Source organism: Hydra viridissima, unplaced genomic scaffold (assembly GCF_058129835.1).
Source record: "Hydra viridissima isolate aposymbiotic clone 2 unplaced genomic scaffold, HvirCarnegie_v1 scaffold_10, whole genome shotgun sequence".
Classification (NCBI taxonomy): domain Eukaryota; kingdom Metazoa; phylum Cnidaria; class Hydrozoa; order Anthoathecata; family Hydridae; genus Hydra; species Hydra viridissima.
Window position 1 is genome coordinate 4,727,661 of NW_028324309.1, and position 17,371 is coordinate 4,745,031.

The 17,371-nt window shown below is 26.3% G+C and overlaps 1 protein-coding gene across 4 annotated transcripts in view; it reads right to left on the reverse strand.

The window, feature by feature from the left end:
- Window positions 1-17,371, reverse strand: part of LOC145192792 (E3 ubiquitin-protein ligase rnf213-alpha-like) — a 75,756-nt gene that overhangs the window by 39,609 nt on the left and 18,776 nt on the right. For all 4 annotated transcript variants that reach the window (XM_090065716.1, XM_090065718.1, XM_090065717.1 and 1 more), the window contains 10 exons: window positions 16,963-17,027; window positions 15,209-15,458; window positions 14,253-14,336; window positions 12,363-12,485; window positions 11,303-11,474; window positions 10,111-10,383; window positions 9,153-9,991; window positions 8,851-9,007; window positions 7,789-8,006; window positions 452-772 (listed from right to left, as the gene is read on the reverse strand). In XM_090065716.1, the coding sequence (XP_089921842.1) occupies window positions 452-772; window positions 7,789-8,006; window positions 8,851-9,007; window positions 9,153-9,991; window positions 10,111-10,383; window positions 11,303-11,474; window positions 12,363-12,485; window positions 14,253-14,336; window positions 15,209-15,458; window positions 16,963-17,027 (2,502 nt within the window). The remainder of the gene's footprint in view (window positions 1-451; window positions 773-7,788; window positions 8,007-8,850; window positions 9,008-9,152; window positions 9,992-10,110; window positions 10,384-11,302; window positions 11,475-12,362; window positions 12,486-14,252; window positions 14,337-15,208; window positions 15,459-16,962; window positions 17,028-17,371) is intronic.

Genomic DNA, 17,371 nt, shown 5'->3' on the forward strand with positions numbered 1-17,371 from the left:
AAACAAAAACTCCAATTCTTAATAAGATTTTACCAAAGAGCATCATAGTTAAAAATTTGTATTTTTAAATATGATGTTCTTTGGTAATATCTTATTAAGAATTGAAAATGGAATACTTTAAAAACCAGACTTGAGCTTAAAAAAATTCTTTTTGGTTAAGTTGAATAATGTTTCAATCATTCTTGTAGGGCAACTTTAAACTTTAATTTCTGTTTTGCTTAAAGCAAAACAACTTTGCATTTCATCTAATAAAACTATAATCATTCTAAACTATTGAAAATCAGATTTTAAATCTCTAAAAAAGATTAGACAAGAATATTAGTTACTAAGGTAGTTCAATTTATTAGAAGAATAAATATCAAAATAGATTGGTCTATATTTTAATCCAGATAAACACAACTTTAAAAAAAAAAATGAAAGAAGAACAAAATAATCAAAAGAAAACTCTCACCTCAACAAAGTAATCTTTTTCTTCCTGTTTTTCGGAAGATGTTTTGTTATTGATACTGCTACCTAGTAACATCAGACGATTTTGTAAGTCTTTTACTTCTTCATAAGAATACTCTTTAATTAGGTTGTTATGACCAACTTTTAACTTGATTATATCTGCTAAAGTGGTTTGGACAAAGTAATCATTTATTTTGGATTCATTTCCTACAACAAAAACTCCATACCGATTTGCTGCTTGAGCTTCCATTATAGATTTGGAAGTCACAGATCCTTGTGATTTTTTTGCATTTTTAAACCATAAAAGATTATGATTAGAATCAATCTGAAAAAAAAAATCAAACAAACTACTTACAAAAAGGCTTCTTGAGAGAAGTTTATAGCAAATATTAAAAGAAATCTAATAGATCAACAAAACAGATGTAAACACACATCAACCCTAGAAAACATTAAAAATTACTTAATTAGTATAAAAGATAATGAATAAATTTTGAACGACCATAAAACCATACACAACCAAAACAACCATAGCAAGGCAGGAAAAATATATATATATATATATATATATATATATATATATATATATATATATATATATATATATCTACAGTTAACTTTACATGAATGAGATAGTAGTACTGCTGAATAACCTGTCTAAATCTTTTGCCCTTCATTAATAATTCACACAGACCACCACCATACTTCTTTTCACTTTTTTTTTAAGTAATAGGTGTAACTAACTTTTGGTATTTTTGTATTGTTGATAATATTTTTGATTCTTATCAAAGTTTTTATTTTTAATACTTTATAATCACAAGATATGCAAATCACCAGATTAGCAACTATAAAACAACAATCACTTTATTGGTTGCATTATACATTCAAGACAAGATATTTTGAAATGAGATAACTAGTTTAAAGTTTAAAATTTCAGAGATTCAAATTATTTTAGCAACTTAAAAGAATAAGTCTAAAACTGAGGACTTTAAATGCAAATCCATAAGCCATTTTTAATATAGTATGCCTGAAATTTGGTGAAGCTATAGTTATATCCTAGTTACAGCAACTACAGTACTCAAAACTGCTAAGCACACAGTTTCAGTAATAGTGTGGTCCATGATATCAGTAAATGGTGTCAGCCAGAGTATATATATATATTTAGGTTGTTAGGAAAGTTTGTAGAACTTCATCTAAAAAGATAAAATGAGGCAGGAAATAATTAAATATTTATATGTCAATTAAACTGTGTTTAATTATGAACATTTTAAGTACTTGTTGAAATATTTTGAATGTTTATTAAAAAAGTTATTTAAATTTTATTATATATGTTTAAAAGAAAAAATTTAAAAATGGAAAAATTTGAATATCGAGCATATATTAAAACCTGTGCTCTACTTGGTGTTTCAGCACAAGCCATAACCGATGAGTTGGTTTTAGTTCATGGTTACCAAGCTCCAAAATATAGTACAGTTGCCAAGTGGGCTACTTTATTTAAAGATGGTAGAGAGAGTCTCGAAGATGATCCTTGCTCAGGGCACCCTCAAACCACGTATACAGCTGACAATATTGAACGTGTGCGAGCCATTATTGAAGAAAATCCTCATGCAACACATGATATAATTGAAGCCCTGACATCGATTAATTGCTTTACAATCAATGAAACCATTCACAGCGCACTTAAAAAAAGAAAACTAACATCACATTGGATACCCCACAAGTTAACCGATCAAAATCACAAGAATAGAGTTGAGGCATGTAAGGAAAATTTAGCCCTTTTCAGAAACGGCCTATGGAGACTATGTGATATTGTTACAGGGAATGAGTCGTGGTTTTATTTGAGACAAGTTGGACACAAGTCAGCTAATGCTAGTTGGGTCGGTGAAGGTGAAAGTCCAAGAACTATAGTAAGATGCAACAGGTTTCAGCCGAAAAACATGTTCTACATCTTCTTCAAAACAACAGGTGTTGTTCATTTGGGTTATGTTGAAAAGGGCACCATTACTAGCAAATATTATATAAAAAATTGTTTGAAACAAAAATCTTGATGACGATACTGACGTTGAAAGTCAAAAAACTCACATAATGAATCTACTTCAAAGTATACCCAAAGAAGAGTATAAAAAAACGTTTGACAAATGGCTTGAAAGAATGCAACTTTGTATAGATAACGATGGACATTATTTTGAACATTTGATAATAAATATATATATATATATATATATATATATATATATATATATATATATATATATATATATATATATATATATATATATATATGGCTTACTTATTTCCATCCAATGTAATTTGAAAATTGTCAATTATTTTGACGTCACTTTAAACCTCAATGACTGCTCTTTCCGGCCTTATAGTAAACCTGAAAATATTTTAAGCCATATTCATGCTGAATCCAACCATCCTCCTAACATTTTAAAGCAGATCCTGCATTCCATCGAGCTACGATTGTCTGCCAATTCATCTAGTGAACAAATCTTCAGAAATTCTTCTTATATATACAAGGAAGCCTTAAAAAAATCAGGTTACAACCAAAAGCTTATATACATCCCCAATTTATAACCTGTTAACAACAAAAGTTGTAAGCGAAGAATTATCTGGTTCAATCCTCCTTACAGCAAAAATGTTTGCACAAATATAGGAAAGCGGTTTTTAAACCTGGTTGACAAACATTTCCCAGTAAACCACAAACTCCATAAGATTTTCAATAGAAATTACATTAAAGTGAGCTACAGCTGCATGACGAACATAAAAGACATCATTTTGCATGCCGAACATAAAAGACAAATTCCCACAACCAAAGCATTCTGCAAAAAAACCAGCAGCAAAAAAACCCCAACATTAGAGAAAAAACCTGTAATTGCATTGATAAAACTAAGTGTCCTTTACATCAAAATTGTCTTACAAAAAACATAGTCTACCAAGCCACCATCTCTTCCAGCAACCCAGTAATGAAAGAAAAAATATATTACGGCATCAGCGAAACACCTTTCAAACTAAGGTATGCAAACCACCAAAAATCCTTTAACATTGAAAAATATAAGAACGACACAAAACTATCAAAAGAAATATGGAAAATGAAAGAAGAAAATTTCACACCTATTGTTAAGTGGAAGATAATCAAACATTGCAAATTGTACAACCCGGCCACAAAATGTTGCATGCTATGCCTGCATGAGAAGTACATGATTATTATGTTTAATGAAGGTACCTTATTGAATAAGAAGAACGAATCGGTTTCAAAATGCAGGCATAGAAATAAATTTCTTCTTTCGAAATTTGATACTGGTGATTAGGCCTATATTATTTCTTTCTTTTCTTTTCTTTTCTTTTCTTTTCTTTTCTTTTCTTTTCTTTTCTTTTCTTTTCTCTTCTTTTCTTTTCTTTTCTTTTCTTTTCTTTTCTTTTCTTTTCTTTTCTTTTCCTTTCTTTCTTTCTTTTCGTTCTTTTCGTTCTTTTCTTTCTTCCTTTCTTTCTTTCTTTCTTTCTTTCTTTCTTTCTTTCTTTCTTTCTTTCTTCCTTTCCTTTTCCTTTTCCTTTTCCTTTTCCTTTTCTTTTTCTTTTTCTTTTTCTTTTTCTTTTTCTTTTTCTTTTTCTTTTTCTTTTTCTTTTTCTTTCTTTTTCTTTCTCTTTCTTTTCTTTCTTTTCTTTTCTTTATTTCTCTATTGCTTTCTTTCATTTCTTTACTTCTTTATTGCTTTCTTTCTTTCTTTATTTCTTTTCCTTCTCTTTTTCCTAATATGACATCAGAGCACACGATACAGTAATTTTTGCAATTTGTAACGGTTTTTATAGATTTTTGATTTGTATTTCATGGCTGATGATTGCCGCTAGGCATGAAACTTTAAGTACCATACATAGTTGTTGTTTCTTCGTTTTATTTATATATATATATATATATATATATATATATATATATATATATATATATATATATATATATATATATATGTATGTATGTATTGGTGTAAAAAATATTGAAATTTTTCACATTTATTTCTTTTTTTTTTAACTTTCATAGCCATTTTACTTTAATATTTTGCTAATGTTCAAGGGCAATCTATTTATCTGTGTTTGATTTGTAAAAAAAATTATTTATAATAAAAAAAATATATATATTATCAAGCTATTTCTTTTCTAATAGCATCATGGTATCTAAACTACAGGAAAGTTTCCTACCAGAAAACATTTTAGAAATAGTGTTTATATTACAACCAGAGAAACTAGTGACATTTTGCTTGTTAGACAAACATCTTATTTACTCAGTGTTACTGAACTTCAACCAAAAAAAAGAGACACTGGATTTGTTTTTTCCACTTTAAGAATGTTGATAAGCAATCCATTTGGAATGCAAGACATTCAATTGCAAAGAAAATTATGATAGTATGGGCAAAAGCAGAATTAGAATATCTCTTCAATGTTGCTCATGCAAATGTTTTTAAATCTTAACAAGAGAAAGAGACATTAGGAAGAAAAGAACACTTAAAAAAAAGAAAATGAAACAAAAGTAAATAAGACAAAGTCATGACAAACTTATGCCCACATCCCCATCAAAGAGTGAAGGGCAGAATTCCACTAGTGAAAATTAAGTTAATGATACGGTTGCTGAAGAGCAGACTCCAGTGTATTCATATCCAAAGCATGCCAGACATCCCAGACTGAATACAATAAATGAAAAATTAATTGTGAGCCTTGCTATGGCCAAATTTAGTGACCTTAATGAAGCCTCTAGTATTGATACTAGCCATTTAAGGGGTGGGTTATAATCTTTTAGATTATAATCTAGTTATATATCAACTCAGCTATAAACCATCAAGAGCAAATGAAGAGCTAAGAATTTCCCATTTTTAGTATCTAGAGAAGGTGTTCACCAACTTTTAGGTATTCCCTAGCTATCATCAGGCACAGTAGAAGCAATTGCTGCAACTGTACACAATTATTTGTTAAAGTAGGGGACAAAAAAATGCACAAACTTTGATACAATAGTATCAAATAACTCTTAAGGATACAAAGACAGGAGATAAAAGTTTAGAGATATTCAAATTGCATCTCCTTCATCAAAAAATGCTTTAACCTTTGAAGGATATTGACAATTACAAAAGAAGCATGCTGCAGTCTCTGCATTTGTTATAAAGAAACATCTTGGCCATTTTTGGTATCTGTCAAAAGAATTAGTTGCGTTTTGTTTTTTGATAATGAGATCACAGTTGAAACCAAGGCATTTGACACCCCTGGAGAACAAAACTGATTCAAAACAAACAACTTGAGAATTTTGTTTCACAAATTGAGTTTTTTGAAATTACTAGATTTTCATCAGTTTTATTTTTAATAAAAATGTTAAAACATGGGACAAAGATGAATTATACAAGTCTACAAAAACAAGTGAAATGTATATAAAGGTAGTATATAACATAGCTGAGCATGGTGTTGCCCTGATGGACAAGTATTAAACTTCTTACAAATGATAAAGATACTGATAGTGATATCTTAACAGAAAGAAACTAACACTTATTTAAAGCCATATAAAAACAGTTATTTTGGAAATTTGAATTATATCCTCAGCAGTATGAGTATATTTGCCAAACTCTCAGTCAAACCTTTTACTCATACAAGCAAACAAAACCAAAAATTTGTTGGTGGTGATGTGTGACTGATGTTTTAAAGAGTGACTGATGTTTTTTTTAAAAAAATATGACTCAACAATTTTTTAATTAACAAACATTTTGAGAAATAGTCTATGTTAACAGACGCCAATTCTCAAAAACCAAATGGGAAAAGTACATAAATTTCATTAGAGAGACTTGACAGGCATTCAGTTTTTTTAATTTTTAACTTAAAAAAAAAAAAAAGAAAATTATGAATGTAATTGAGTTGCTTAAAATATTGTTATAATGCATTTAGAGTTTCAAAAAAGATACCAATAATCTCAATTAAATTCAGAAAAACCTTGTATTTACCTCTATACAATTGAGTTGAGACATTAAAACTATATTTAAATAATGGGTCTTGATTTAAGTGTATATCTTTGTTAACACTTTGTTTTTGGTTTATTAGGCATGTCAGACTTTTTTCTTAAATCAAAATCAAAAAGTTTGATCTAAATTCTAATTTAATTGAAACTATTAGAAAAGTTGAGATCACTGATCAATCTACTGGCATTAACACTTGACAAAACTGTTTCAACAATAAAAAAACTGCTTATACCAGATCAATACACATTTTATTGACATATTTTTTTCTTAGGTTAGTTGTTAATTTTATGTAATATTTGATTTACACTGCAGGCCAAAAGTTTCCGGACACTTGGATTTTGTTTAATTTTTTAATTCAAACTCCCATAATTATTTCAATAAAATTTAAATATCATATTTTATTTTTTAAAAGATACATATAGTTACTATTTAAGAAAAAAAAAGACAAAAAATAAAATAAAAAAGATACTAACAACACTATTATTATTAAACTGTCTTTTCGTCAAGTTATTTCCGGGGCCGTAAGTCTTCGATTTCTTTTACTCATCAATATTATACTATTATCTTCAGCTTTTGTTGTCTTTCGTGGTCTATCAGATCTTTTTTTGTCTTCAAAAATGCCTGTCTCTTTCCATCGTTTGATGGTATCTTGTACAGTACTTCTGGCAACTTGTAATTTTTTGCAAATTTTACAAACTGAATAACTTTCTTTATGTAATTTAATTATTTCAGAAAGTTTTTCAACCATTAAAGAAGGTTTTTTACCCATATTTTTAATTAAATAGTCGAATTATAAAGATTTAAAATTTTTTTGAAGATTTTTTAATACAACCGTCATTAATACCAAATGAAAACTAAACAAAACTAAATATTCTTAATCATTTTAGTCGGATATCATTATATTATAAATATTTCCTTCATGTTTCAACAAATAAATAACTTTAACAAGACCAAACTCTTAAGAGTAATGAAACGCTATATATCAAGTTAAAATAAGCAATTAAAAAAACAAACTTATTTATGTAAGTTTGAGGCCAGTAATACCTAATTACTGACCTCAAACTTACATAAACACTTAAAATTAGTAAGTTTAAGTATTATAAATAATATTATTGATTAATTTAATGATACAGATCGATTTTAGCTTTTTATATAAAAAATATCAAGTGTCCGGAAACTTTTGGCCTGCAGTGTATAATTAGCCTTTTAAACAGCCGAGTCTTCTTAGATATAAGCTGGTTCTGCTTTTGATCACCATAAGAGTGACTTTAGTCATTTCAAATTAACTTATAATACAAATGAATTAAAAACGATTTAAAAGCAAAAAAAAAAAAATACTTATAGATATTAATACCATTTTCTTTATAATCTCTGGATCATTTTTTATCAAAGTTCTAGTTTTCTTGCAAGCCTCTAAGAGTTGTACGAAACTTGAATTGCTTTTTAATTCAAAAATAAATGGAGTAAGTGCAACACAAGATGCTTCAAAACATTTCACACGATCCACTTCATAATCGGTTTCACCAGCTGCAATTGACATCATATCAACAAAAACCTTGACTTCTTTAGGATCTATTGCAAAAAAGTATAACTAGTTATTTAATGTAACAAAAATCAAATTTGAAAGTAAATTGTTCAAATTTCATTAAATATATATATATATATATATATATATATATATATATATATATATATATATATATATATATATATGTATGTATGTATGTATGTATGTATGTATGTATGTATGTATGTATGTATGTATGTATGTATGTATGTATGTATGTATGTATGTATGTATGTATGTATGTATGTATGTATGTATGTATGTATGTATGTATGTATGTATGTATGTATGTATGTATGTATGTATGTATGTATGTATGTATGTATGTATGTATGTATGTATGTATGTATGTATGTATGTATGTATGTATGTATGTATGTATGTATGTATGTATGTATGTATGTATGTATGTATGTATGTATGTATGTATGTATGTATGTATGTATGTATGTATGTATGTATGTATGTATGTATGTATGTATGTATGTATGTATATGTATATATATATATTGATTATTACTTTTAACGTTGACATAATTTTTGTTTAACTAATGTTAATTAGAAAGTTTTTTTTATCTCTAAAGGCTAATTTTATAATGCTAAATAAAATTGCAGTTATGAAGTTGTGTAATTAGTTCTGAAATTTGCAAAACTTTGGTTTATTATTAAAGTGTTTAGGTACATTTTAAATTTATTAGAATTGATTGCTTAAACAATTATAGGCTCCATGAGAATTATTGAATCTAAAATACATTTTAAATGTTTTAGGGCTATATATGATATGAATGTGTATAAAAATATGGATGAATTAATTAGATAATCATAGATTTGGTAAAACATTATTCTGACCTTTCAAACTTTCTTTTAGCCAGCTAACAAGTTCCGAACACATAGAAGCAGTTTTGACTATCTCACAAATTTCAGGTGAAAAATCTTCAAAATATTTTTTAAAATCATTAAAATTCGCAGAAGTTTTTTCCAGATTTTCTGATTCTTTAAATAGTTTCTACATATAAAAAAATTACAGTTAATTATGAGCTTAAATACAAAATTGCATACTAATAAACTAATATGTTTAGTAAGCATAAAGATAAGTTTCAGAAGAGTAATGAAATTTAAGTTGACAATCTTCAGTTAAAAAACAAACATACCAATATGGCTTCAACACATTCAAAGTCTCCAGTAAGATTAAGTTCATTTTTCAACTTCATGACTTTACGGGCAATGAAATAATTATGTACTAATAGTGCGTAGTTTACTTTCTGTATGCAGCTCTCTAAACTATTGTCATTGTCAAAAGTTGTGTTTAAAAATTGGAATAAAAGTTTTAACTCTTGATTAATGCACTGCTGATCTCTACCATCAGAAAAAATGATTTCAGCTTTCCGTAGATTAATTTTACCAACCAAGATATCTTCAAGAGTCAACTTTAATTTTAATATTGTAGGTAATATAATTGATTTAATTAAGTCAATAAAATTTAAAGGTAAGCGCAAGCTTTTCAGATATTGACTTTTTAAAGTTAAGTCCAGCTCCTTCAGAAACATAACACTATTCACTATATTAAAGTCCATCATCCTAGAAGCATAATTAAACCAATGGCTTGATATTTTAAAAAATCTGCATGCTTTTAACAAATATTTTTCTTCTTGCTTAGAACGATTGGTTGGTGCAAATAAAAACCTATCGTTACCATCAGTCTGATCATTTTCTTTAGATTCTTTAACAGAGATTTCTACAGTGTACATTTCATTATCATCAATCGTTCCTACCTTCAAATCTTCTATTAAACATCTTTCATACTTAAAAGATAAAGATGGGAGAGTAATATAAAATCTGCTGAATTCTGAATCTGTTACTAAGAATGGCTGAAGTTTTCTGCAATCTATTTGATTCAATGCTAGATTATAAACCTTCCCCCCAAAAATTTCTTTCAAGCAAGTGTTCGAAAAATCTTTATTAATTGTTTCTTCTATCATAGTTATCTCAACTATATAAAAAAAAAAAACTGATTGAGAATTTTAAATATTGTTTGATACATCTTAAAACATCTAAGTAAGTTTAAAATATTTTTAGTTTAAAAATATTAGGAGCTTTAACTTTAAATACCTGTTTCTGAAAATAATTGCCTGCAAATCTTCATAGTAAAGCTAGCAACCTCTTGAACTCTTTTGAACAAGTGTGCTTGTTTCACTCTTACAATAAAAGAGTCTTCAAAATCAGCATTACAACTTAATGCTGCCTCAAAAAATGATTGGTTTTCTAACATACTCAAGAATTTTTTAAGAGAAATTTCACCATTTATAATGGTTTCAGAAATATACCTGAGCATTGATAATATTTTTTCAATTGTCGTATCTTTACTAGGATTGTTGATTATTTCTAAAAAATTTCATAAAAATAATTCTAAACTAAAAACAAAATAATTAATATTTACAAAAAAAAATAAAGAAAATAGTGCAAAACAGTAATGGACTGAATCAAAAGAAAATGCACTAAAACAGTTGCAACTTATTGCTCAAGAAAAGATTGAAAGCAACACATTTTATTTTTTTAAAGCACCTTCACCTTACACCTTAGAACACACCTTACACCTTAGAAACACCTTAGAAGGGAAAAACTGCATTTTATCCATGCTTCATTCTAAAATTGGCAATTTAAAAAAGAAAAAAAAAACTATGATCTCAGTGAATTTTTTATGCACTATTTCTAATGTACAAAGACAACTTTGCTCAGCTACTACTTATCAAATTTAAAAAAAACGTTTTCTGATGTACCCTACTGTGCAACAGTATATTCTGTAATGGGTACAGAAGCTTAAGAAGGTTCAACAGATTGTTAAACAATCTGATTTTTCTTTTTTAATTGTGAAATAAAAACTATGTAACGGAATGTAGATGGGTATACTAAATAAACTATTCTATTGATTTTACTTTTCTTTTAAGCTTTGGTAAATTCTTACATTCAAAATAAGTAAACTGAGCCATACCTTTATTTAAATCTTTGATTTCAAACAAATTAAATTACTGTCATTCAAGGATAAAATGTTCTGCCATGGATATTTTGAACTCTGTTTATTTTTGGATTGTTAAGACAAAAGTTGATGAAAGGTTAATTATCAGCAAAATGACTTTTCTGATTTGGCAACTGACTATCTGATTATTTTTTTTTTTTAATTTTGAAAACAAAACTATGTAACAGAATGTAGATGGGTACACTAAATAAACTATGTAATATTTATGCACCTATAAGTTTAAGAAGTTATATAGTGCATATAAATTTAAATCAGAGTAAACTTTACCCTTAATTTTTAAAACTGCACTCAAAGGTTTCCAGGTTAGGCAGAAATTCATTTGTTCTTCCTCATTTTTTAGACTTTCGTACTTGATTTTCATAACCTGTACTAGTGACTTTACCCAATAACTTGATGAAGTATGAGACATTGACTGCTGATAATTTATCGTGAACTCCGTCTTACAAAAAAAATTCAAAAAACAAAGTTACAACTCTTAAACTAAAAAATGTACAAACCATCAACTCTTAAATTAAAAAAATGTACAATGGCTTTATCTGTGCACAAGACAGTTACACAAAATATGCAGACAAAAAACAAAGGCCTGCCCAGACTTTATGCAAAAATACTTCAAGCTGTATGTGGAAAATTAAAAAAGGCAGCTTCATACCAGTTATAAGCCATATTTTTTCTGATGCATCCTGTTGTGTCCAAGTTGTTTTGTTTTATTTGGTTTGTCTCAAAATTTTTTTCACCTATTGTTTTTAAGTATGCAATTAAACTTAAACTGTTTATTCCTATTTGTAAAAAAACCAAATGTTTAAGAAACTCTGTTCACTTTTTATTGAATTATATAACCAGTCTTATTCATCATTGAAAAAGCATTTTAAAATAAATACATTTTGTATAAAGAAAATATACATAAAGCAATAATTATAAAATGTTTTAAATGAAATCTCAGTTTGCTTTTTAGATTACCTTAAATTTGCATAAAGCTGACACTTAATTGCATTAATTCAAAACTTTATATAAAAATAGCTTTTGTGAGTTTTTATAAGTAAATTGAAACTTAAGCACCTTTTAAATTTTCTTTAGATTTTAAACATAATTGAATAACTTTTGAAAAAAGAAAACTTAAAAAAACATATATTTCTTAAATTAAATAAAAGTAAAAAGGCAAATAATGGTTTTATAATTTGTCATAGAATGAATTATTTTAAGAGCTCAGATTTTTTTCAAATGATTCAAGGAACCAACTCTTATTACTGTTAAACTCAGCAATTTTACTTTTATTTATTTTCATATAAATAATAAATGATAATAATGAAAATAATAAATTTAAATATACCATAACATATTGCTCAACTAATGAAGAAACAATGTCATGAAAAACTAATTTAACTTCTTCTTCATAAGATACCATGTCAAGGTCACAATAAACTTTTAGCAATAGTTCTGTGTCCATTTGTTGCTTAAAAAAAAAAAAGTTAGTTAATAAGTGAAAACTCTGTTAAACAAATATAAAAATTTTCACAACAGCATATAAAGAAAAAGCTGTATTTCTCAATTAAAAGAATTACCAAGTTATCATAACAATAGAACATTAGTGATGACAGTTTAAAAAGCAAATAACTAAAAAAGATGTATTTATATGGTTTGCTAAAATATTCAGCATTTTGAATTTTTTCAAAAATATTACATTCCCAGTACTTGAAAAACTGTCTTTTGAAGTCAGATATGGCTAATATCAAATCAATGGGCAAAAATTTTGTAGATTCCATTAATCAATTATTGCAAGTAATTGATTAATTTTTGAAACACTAATTTATTTCTCGTATTAACAAAACTTAAATGACTCTATAAATAAATAGAGTTGTAACATTTTACAACAACTGGGTTGTAAACTAAGAAACAATAACTTCAAATTATTTTTAGAAAAGCTTACTCAGAAATCTTTTGCACAGGTAGTTTTATGCAAAATGCATGCCAACAAAATTTTAAAACAAACTTTAATAAAAATAACAAATTTTAAAACTAATTCAACATTATCTATTTTTTTTTTTTTTTTTTTTTTTTTTTTTGCATAAAACTGTATTAGTAGTTATAAGCTCTACAAACAGTTCTAAGGAAAAAAAAAGCTGTTAACAGTTCTAAGGATCTCCAGAAAGTTTAAAACTTTTACATCATTTACAGATTGGATTGAAAATTTTTTTAGATAGTGCTACTATATATATGCAGTGCTGGGTGAACCTACTTAAACAGATATTCCTTACTACTTATTGTTGATTGGTAGGAGTGATTAAGTAGTAAGATTAGACAGTGTGAATAAATTATATTTTTACTTTCAACACAAATCAACACATATATTACCTATTATACTTTTTTTAATAATAATTTATTTAAAATTTGATTACAAAAATCTAGATACAATAAAGATAAAAACAAGAATTGATTAAAAAAATATGAAAAAACCTAAAGTTCAAAAGTAATACTCTGCCCTTTACTGAAATTGAATCCTTTAGCCCTAGATAAACCAGCAGTTAAGAGATAGTTTGTGGGCTCCCCATACTTGAACAAATATTTGAAGCCTGTGTTAGCTTACTTGTGAATATCAGTTTATTCCTTATGCTAAGTTTTCTTAAATTGAACTAAAAGTTAAGACAATTATTTTAATTTAAAAAACAGCTTTACTTTTAAAACTCTTATTAGACCGATTTGCCTTAAACTTGCTTCTTTTAAAGGACAATCTAGTAAATCAAGAGCTCATGAGATGTACTATTGCGTGGGACCAAGTAGTTCAAAAACAAGTAAAATAAATAAGTAATACTATATTGAAAAGTAATCATAAAAGCATTGAGTTTTTCCATTTGCATATTATGTTACCAATAAACATGAAGCAGTTTGATGATTTAAAGAAAACTATTTTTAAAATGTAAAAGACCAGTAAAAAACAGAATTGTTATGCTGTTTCTCATTGCACCATGTCTTTTAAAGTACTGATAAATTCTTTAATGAAACTGAAAATTAATATTCAGACTTAAAAGTTCTCATTAACAAATCTACAAGATTACATGTTCTCTTCTGTGTAAATATGATTTACACAGAAAAAATCGAAACAATCATAGAACAAGATTAAATGCAATCTTCATTATTTTGAGGGTAACCAACCATAATTTGAAATATTTTCTACAAAAAATATTTAAATAATTTTTCAAACAAAAGAAGAAATATGACTTACAGCTTTTGTAGTAAGAATATCAACTATGCAGTCTTCGAGCTCTTTTACTGAATTAATTTCAAAGTTAAGCAAATCATTTAGGATCTATAACAAAATACAAAACAAAATATTATATTAAAATATGAAAAGTACAAAATAAAACTATATTAAATTAATCTACATTAAGTTTATAAATTAAATTATATGAAGTAATATTAAAATACTAAAAAAACAGAATAAATATTATAATAAAGTATAGATTACTATTGACAAAGACTTAATATACAATAACAACAAATAAAATTAATAATTATAACAACAGTTGTGTTGTCATTAACAAATAAGTTTAACAAAATACACATATTAATTGAAAAAAAACCCTGCAAATGCATGTTATTATTGCAGATTTATTCAGGTAATATTTATATATAGTTATTTTACTTAAATACAATTACAATTTCTTTACCTATTAAAACTTTACTAAATTTTATTTCTTTATTGATATATTTTTGTGTTTCTTTAACTTGTATATTAGTATTTTAACTCATTCTCTTGCAGAAACTTGTATCCATGTTTCAAATTTTTATCAAAAACTTAATAAAAACTTGACATCATACAGTATCATCTTAAATCTTTTTTATTTTGAATAAATTTGTAATTGAAAGTTTAGCTCTATTATGAGTTTTAAATTACAAAAAATAACTTTTCACAAAAATGAGACAACTTAAAAAAAATTAAATGATAAAATCTATTTTAGATAACTATTTTATTTATATATATATATATATATATATATACATATATATATATATATATATATATATATATATATATATATATATATATATATATATATATATATATATATATGTGTGTGTGTGTGTGTGTGTGTGTGTGTGTGTGTGTGTGTGTGTGTGTGTGTGTGTGTGTGTGTGTGTGTGTGTGTGTGTGTGTATATATCAAATATCAAATAAAACCTTTAGCTGAGAAACTAAGCTGCTAAATTCATGCCATTTACAATCCAGCTTACAGAACCCTTTTTTTAGCAATAACTTTATTTTTTGCAACTTCCATAGAATTTCTTCATCATCAAGTTTGGAAATGGAACTACAAAGTTCTTTAATCATAGCAAACACTTTTGAAAAAAATGCACAAGAATCATTCGTAATCGGAATTATATTCAAGGATATCAATAGCATGTCAAATAATGAATCAGCTAACTGTTGCCTAAAATAAATATAGATTAAAAACCTTTCATGTCTGAAAATAAATTTGGATATTTATCTTAAAGAATACTACTACAACTTTTATTATTTAACATAACTTTTTACAGAGCTTCTATATTAAGTTGATTTACATCATGGTTAATCGCTCACTTAAGCTAACAGTGTTGCATAATGGTAATTTAATCTTTATGTAAAATTTTCTTTGGTAGCTAAAAAGCTTTTGACAAAATAAGAATGTTTTGATAAAGGAGATATTTACTTTCTGGTATTTCACAATGCAAAAGAGTTGATTCAGTCACCTAAAGCTTAACATTATTCAAAGTAGATATTACTTTCATCAATATATTTTTACATGAATACTTAAACACATGTATAAACAATATAGTGTTAATATAAATTTTGTTAATGGCAAATTATATTGGAGAATTAAAATGACAAGGATAGTGCATTAACATAAACATAGATTCAGGAATTCTAAATAAGTCATTTCTGAAAAATTTTTATGAAAACGAAACTTAAAGTGCTGACAACAACAACAAAAAAAACTTAATGCAAACTTTTTAAAAATCAACTTTTCATTAATAGCGTTTCAATAATTTAACTTTAAATTTTTTCATAATAATTCATAATTTTTCCGCAATAATCAACATAATCTACAATCTTATTTATTCTCATCTTTTTTTTTTTTTTTTTTTTGAGTCTTTTAATGTAGCAGAAATATCTTTCTAGTCAGTTTAAAATTATTTTGCAGTTTTTTTTGCCTAAAAGCTTCCACTAGAAATCAAATAAATCCTCTCTGCAAATGAAATTTATTAAGAAGCAAATGAAATTAAATTGTCTAACAAAATTCTATTGTCTGATAAAAAACTTTAAATTAAGACTAGCCCATTTGATAGTACTGAGCTGCTTTGTCAACAAAAACGCCATCATAGTAGCATCTTTCTTTTTGATGAATATAGATAATTTTATATGATTAATAGATAAATACAAATATAGATATATACTAAAAACAGTCTGGAATGATAATGACTCATAAAGTATAAACTTCAAACTATCAGTTGTATTATCAAATTGTGGAGTAAAGGTCTTGGATTGAATAGATAGTTGAGAAAGCAAGAAAAAGGTCTGTAAAGATTAAAACATGATCAAAAAGTGATCAGGGGGATCGATGCAAATTCAGAGTATATACTCCATTCGAACTATAATAAAAAATTGGTGTTCCAATTTCAACAATTTAAAAATTCAATTATAATTATCAAAACTGATTATGTGCTTCTTGAAATAATTGAAAAATCCCAAGGGTCATTATCATTCTGAACAGTCTTATCATTCTGAACAGTCTTATCATTCTGAAATTAACAGTCATTATCATTCTGAACAGTCTTATTTGGGATTTTGTTGATGTTGTCAGAGCTTAATGCCACAACATATACCTTTCTTGGTGACTTCAAAAACAAAAGTAAATCATATAACTAAATTTATGTAAGTGTTTTTTTACAACCAACCTGTTGTATTCATCCAATTGGTAATTGGCAAGTACAGTACTCAAGAAATCTTGATACCAAAATCCCTAAAAAAAAACCTAACTAAAATTAAAAACCAAATTCAAATTAAAACCAACTGAAATTTAAAAATTATTTTAAATTTAAAAAATTACTTTAAATTTAAAAAAAAACTAAAATTTAAAAACAAACTGAAATTTAAAACCCAATTCAAATGAAAACTAATTTAAATTTAAAAAAAAAAATTGCTACTAAAAGTCTTTCAATATAATAAAAATAACTATCTGTTTTACATTAAAACATGTTTAAAAACTTAGCAAAGAAAAGATAAGATCATTCAAAAAGAAAAAGATAAACCTATACAGATGATATTAGCTATATAATAAGGCTAAACCTTTACAGATGATATTAG